At 27.4% G+C, this 6,475-nt stretch overlaps 1 protein-coding gene across 1 annotated transcript; it reads right to left on the bottom strand.

Annotated features, from left to right (window-relative positions):
- Positions 1–677: 677 nt before the first annotated feature.
- Positions 678–3,327, bottom strand: LOC145955320 (uncharacterized). The gene is made up of 2 exons (XM_083069984.1): positions 2,418–3,327; positions 678–2,294 (listed from the first exon to the last, which is right to left on the bottom strand). Exons 1-2 carry the CDS (start codon positions 2,798–2,800, stop codon positions 1,823–1,825), a joined length of 855 nt encoding a protein of 284 aa, XP_082926110.1. The 5' UTR covers positions 2,801–3,327; the 3' UTR covers positions 678–1,822.
- Positions 3,328–6,475: the final 3,148 nt, after the last annotated feature.

Here is a 6,475-nt window from a genome sequence, read left to right on the forward strand (position 1 = left end):
GTTTTCTTAAGTAAGTATCTTAAGAATGGGGAATCTTGTAGTGGGGTGCTATAAGTAGGTATTTCTTGGGGTTTAAGAAGTGGTTTCTTTAATATTATAGAAGTGTATTGCATGTTGTATCGTAATTGTAAAACTTTTAATATTAAAGATTAGTGAAAATACATATTTTAAAAACATTACTATCGTAATTGTAAAACTTTTACATAATATACATACTTTTTTTTAATTAAAAAATTACTATATTTTAAAAAATATTTATATTCTAATAAAATAAAATTATCTATGTTTAAATTATCATATGTATAAAATATAAGTTCAAAGGAATGTCTATTTATTTGATGTTTTTCAAATTTTCAAAGGAGATAAATTTTCATATATAACAGAGAATACTCTTTAATAATGAACCAGTAATTTTTGTAAAAGTTTAAGTAAAAACACACTCACACACATACACACACACACACACACACACACACACACACACACACACACACACATATATATATATATATATATATATATATATATATTAATATATATATATATATATATATATATATTAATGCTCATATATATAATGTAATAAATTAAAAAAAATTAATTTTTGATAAAATAAAATTTGTAACATGTACATTTACCTCTTGTGCTTTCTATTTATTGTATATATTGATTAAAAAAATTAAAATGGTAATGATTGTAAGATTTATGTTCTATATATAATTTTTATTATAAAATATGTTTTTAAAACAATTATCATCTAAAAGTTTCTATTAGATATTAAAAACATGTATATATCATAAATAAATTAAATTAAATTTTTATAAAATTTAACATATTTTCTTTTATATTTTTATTAGTGTTAAATTATTATAAGGTAGGGTTCTAGGATTTTATTTTTAGCCAAACATTAAAAAAATTATTTAGGATAGATAAATAAACCATACTTAAAATATATATTTTCAACGAAAGTTAGATTCAAACTTACTAAATTATAAATAATCTAGTTTGACCTAATTCTAGTCGTAATCGTAAATATAAAAGTTTATAGAAAATAACTATAATGTATATTTTTACTTTTAAAAATGATATGTAAAAATAAATATTGTTCCACTATCTAAAGTTACTAAATCTGTCACTATTTATTAAATGTAATATGTTTATTTGATATACATTTTTTATATTAATACAATTATTAAAAATAATTAAAATATTAAGTTTCATCTTTCCATCCAAATCTCATCACTTCACTTGTTATTTACTTAACCAAGTTATAACTTGTGGCCAATTTAGGCCACCATTAAACCTACTAGGCTACTTCTCATGATCACCACCACCTTCATGCCTCATCTTTATCTTATGGGTTTAAACTTTAAAGTCGTCTTACTTTGCTTAAATTTTTTTTTTCACATGTAACGACGATACATATCAATTTTTATTGTATCATATATAAAAAATAATAATATCGTAAATCAATTAAACAAAAGAAATATATTAGGTCATTTTTAAAAATTAAGAAATTTGACTAAACTTTTTAACAATAAAAGAGCCAATAAAATAAGAAGCTCAAAAAAATAATTTAACTTATTCAATATTAATTGTACCAGCAGTCAAACTTAAAAAAATTCTCATAATTTCTTGCCCAATAGAATATATATTCTAGATTCATATTTGACTATGTTAGCTATTCCATTGTACCAAGAATCACACTATCAACTGCATAAAATAAAAATTACTCTTGCCACAAAAATAAAAATTAAACCATCGATACATAACTTGAGCTACATGGAGTTTCTGCTAAGCTTCAGAATATTGAAAAGATGAGTCATATATTTTTGGAGGTTGAAGGGCAACAATAATTGTCTTTGTTGCATTTATGGAATTGTTGTACCGCAAGAGATAGACAAGAAATGGAATTATGATGCTCAATGTGTTGAGGCTCTTTATTATTAAAATATTTATATTCCTCCATTGGATGATGCACATTGCTTGGTGGGTTGAGTTGCGAGTCTTGTGACACATATTGTGTTTCTTGCATATTTTGTGCCTGCATCGCAAAATTTGGAGTTGGAAGAATCCCATTTGATTCATAAATGTGCTGAGGGATCCTTGTATCCATGTCTTGTAATGTTATGTCATGGATGCTTTTTCTTTTCTTCGATTCCTTTGATGCACTCAACCGATTGAAAAACTTTTGGGCATGACTAGAAACTTGGCTTGCCTTTTTTGTTCCAATATATCTTGCAATATTTTTCCAATCTCCCTTACCATATATCTGAAGTCCGACTAGAAATAACCTATATACATAATTCAAAACAATAGTAAGAAAACGAGAAAACATATGTTAGAATATAAATAATAATAATAATAAAAAATATTGAAAAAAGATAATACTAAAAATTTAATTAAGAGATATATACCTATGTTCATCTTTATTCCAATGAACATATTTCTTGCGCCGAATTGAAACTGATAAGTTATCTGAATCACTCAATAACTTGATGATATCTAACTCGGCATGAATGACATTTGATGTCTCTCCGACAATTAATTTATCCGTATTATCCTGCATTAACATTGGGGAGAACTCATTCACTGGAGGTGAATGATCTACATAATTCCAAAACTCATCCATATCAAACTCAATATTGTCAATCAATAATGACTCCTCCGATGACTTGGGAAGAACTTGAGTGGCAACATTGAAAAACTGTTTTTCAGAGTCATTCAACAATTGATGATTGTCATTGAAAGTTGTGTTGGAGCCAACCTTTTCAGCATTGTGACTGTGTTGTTGAGACATTCTTCTTCCTCTTGTTTAATTTGGGACTAGCTTTGAATTCAATCACTTTTCAAGACTTTTTCCTTTTCAAGTTGAATTTTGGTTTCGTTTACAATACTGCTCATTTTTTATATAGAGTAATGAATTAATTTTCTTTTTTGGCGCCTAAAAGAAATCTATATATTACACTTCAATTTAAATTTTCTTTTAGTAGATAATAATCACATGTCAGTTAGTTAGTTAATTATATATTTTATCTTTGCATTTAAAAAAAAAATCTGCCCAAACAAATAGTTAAAAAAAATTCAAAGTCATGAGTTACACTTTATTTTATGACGCCAAAATGAAATCTATATATTACACTTCTATTTAAATTTTCTTTTAAGAGATAAGAATCACATGTGAGTTGGTGAGTCGATTATTTTTTTTATCTTTGCATTTTTCTTTAAAAAAATTTGTCCAAAGATAGAGTTAAAAATTTCATAATCGAGTTTCTTTTATGGCGCCAAAATGAAATTTATATATTACACTTGAATTGAAATTTTCTTTTAACAGATAAGAATCATATACGTATGGATTAGTTAGTTAGTTATCTTTTTTATCTTTGTATTTTTTCTTTAAAAAAATCGGCTCAAACATAGAGTTAAAATTTTCAAAATCGTGAATTAGATTTTCTTTTATGCCGCCAAATTGAAAATTATATATTATACTTCAATTTTAAATTTTTTTTTAGTATATAACAATCGTTAGTTATCTATTTTATCTTTGTATTTTTCTTTAAAAAAACTGGTCTAAACATTGAGAAAAAATTTCATCCGAATGTAATGAATTTTGAGACTCTCAAAATATTTTTATCTAAATGTCTTAAAAATATCCGCATAGATGATAACTAATTTATTGACATTTGAATTTTATTTTATCTATTTAATTAAATATATTGAATTTTATGGTGTGCCAGTTTTAAAATTTAATTTTGAGTTTATTAAGTTTAAAAAATAGTATTTGGAAGGAGTAAAAAAATAAAATTAAAAAACATATGAAAAGAGGATATAATTTATAAAATGGTTATCGTTAAGAAACTCAAATTCTAAGAAATGAAGTTACTAAACTTAGAGTTTGAGGTTTACACAGAATTGAAGTTACTTAACTCGTCGCCTATTTCCTTTGCCTTTGAGTTTGAAGCGACTTCCGACAACGAATTAAATTTTGAAACACTAGTTGTCAAAATTCGATATTTTTAAACTTTTTAAGACAATAAAGAGTATAAAGAAAAACTTAGAAAAATAGATAATAATCTCTCTCTTAAGACTCACTCTCTTTATATAGTATTAAGAGAATTAGTCTATTAATAAATAATAAAAAAATACTTTTAATACCAATTGTAACAAAAATATTTAATATGTCAACAGTAACATTGAAATAATTAGTACTTATATGTCATTATTTTCACAATCCACCATTAATGACAAATAAGTGAAAGAGAGGTAAATTAAACAAATTCTAGGCAAGAAAAGGCTTGTGCTTAACTCTTAATGTCCATAGAATTGAATTAGCACATATTGTAATATTGTAGTGAGACAACACCTTATGTCTAAAAAGTGAATTATTTTCAAATTTAATGGATTTAAGATGTGACTTCCATACCACACACTTTTACATTTAAGAACATGATAACTAAGTGATTAAAACTTTACACAATATTTTAGGCCTTTATATGTATATTCACATTGGGATGCTCATGAGTGCTCTATTTGACACCCTTTATCCAAATGTCATAACACATAAATAATATAAAACTAGATAACCTTAATATGGTAAAATAACTCAAATCCTTACAAGCAAAGAGAATCACGTTGTATCCTGAACAAACAACACAATGTAACCGAAAGAATTACAAGAAAACTAAAAACTAATGTTCTCCAAATAAATGAACCAAACAAGTGTTAAACTAGACCTAACTATTCCTTGATGTCACATGTCCTATAAATGAAATCCAACATTGAGGATTAGGCCTCATCACCAACATCCTCAACACATACCATGTGGATGATCACTTATAACAACCACAAGAAAATAACACAAAAGAAAAAGGAGCGAGAAATATTTCATTACAGGAATACAAACCAGTTAGCCAAACAAAAACAACACAGTGCAAAAATAGCTTTTAAGATCGGGGTTTTAAAATCGGTTAAAGGAGAACCAATTTTAAAAGAAGGACGGTGGCATTTTTGTAATTAAAATCACCACTTTTAAAATCGGTTCATTTTTAACCGATTTTAAAAGGTATTTTAAAATCGGTTATTATCTAACTGATTTTAAAAGGTCCATTTTGTTACTACTTTTTAGATCGGTTGTTTTAGAACTGATTTTATATATGATATACAAAATCGGTTTTAGAATAACCGATTTAAAAAAGTATGCAATGTTTCTATTTTTAAAATCGGTCTTATGAGAACCGATTTTGTATGTATATACAAAATCGGTTCTTTTACTAACGATCTTAAAGGTTCACCACTTTTTCAACTTCTCTCTCGTGCTTCAGTTTTCACGTCTCAGCTTTGTTGTGCTTTCAGGCTCACCATTAGCGTTTTCACGTCTCAGCTTTGTCGTGCTTTGTCGTGCTTCAGTCTTCACGTCTCTCGTCTTCGCCAAGAGGTATGTGTTTCAATCTTCACTTTTGTGTTCTCCGTTAGGGTTTTTTCGCGGACGTCTCTCGTGACGCCATTGTCGCTTAAGTCGTAACCATTGAATCTCCCCCTGGAAGTGGTTGCAGAACAACGAGGGGATTGGGCTTTGGAGAGGGTTTGCTTTGAAGTGATGTTAATCTTGGATAGTGGAGAAGAGTGGCCAACCGGAAAAGTGAGATTGAGTTGAAATTTTGTGATATAATTGGTTCATATCTTTTCAGTTTCCAGCTAAAAGCAGTGGTTTGGCACAGAGATTATTGTCTCCTTGTTGTGAGGTTAGAATAGTCAAATATCATAATATCCTTTCTCGTTTGCCACAGTGATTATTATCTCCTCTTGTATTCAATTAGTTTTTTCTTATATGAATTGACTAAATTTGTTTTTCTTGTATTCAATACAGTAAGAGCTATTCTCTTATGATTTTTGTGATGAATGAATATATGTTGATACAATGATGCATACCAGTTTTTACTTTATGTATTGCTTTAAAAAATATTGTTCTGCATAAATAATTATAATGTTGCCTGCAATTCTAATCCCTCTTGAATCTGCTGAAATTGTGAGAATGTTTAGTGGTTAATGTAGAGGGTTAACATACAGTATATAAATGCCTGTTTCAGAATGTATCTTGTATGAAATAGAATTTGTTTGTCCTACAGTAGGACTAGTGAGATGAAGGTATTATGCTACTAACTTGAATCGCTCAACCAAAAAATTATTCTATTTTGATCCAATGATGGTATTCAACAGAGAAATTAAAGTAGCTTTTGATTTTTGTGCTACACTGAATTTGTGGTTCTTATTTTTTTTTGGATGTGTAGTTGTCCAGTCTCGTATTGTTCTTATTTTGTTTGGAGTTCTTATTTTGGTTGAAACTAAGTGTTCCATTTTTTATTCAGCACAATATTCAGCAACTGGTTATTAGTTAAACAAGTCATACAACGGGTTGTAGTACCTTATAAATGAGTCAAATTAAGAAGATGAATTTTACCTTGAAGGATCCAAGCAT

This window comes from Cajanus cajan, chromosome 2 (genome assembly GCF_000230855.2).
Source record: "Cajanus cajan strain Asha chromosome 2, NIPB_CcT2T_4, whole genome shotgun sequence".
In the NCBI taxonomy this organism is placed as follows: domain Eukaryota; kingdom Viridiplantae; phylum Streptophyta; class Magnoliopsida; order Fabales; family Fabaceae; genus Cajanus; species Cajanus cajan.

Bases quoted from the DNA above. Each gene is read 5' to 3' on its own strand.
- LOC145955320 (XM_083069984.1), bottom strand. From the start codon at position 2,800: ATGTCTCAACAACACAGTCACAATGCTGAAAAGGTTGGCTCCAACACA. The intron at 2,295-2,417 runs GTATATATCTCT...TTATGTATATAG, and splicing joins TGGAATAAAGATGAACATAG to GTTATTTCTAGTCGGACTTC.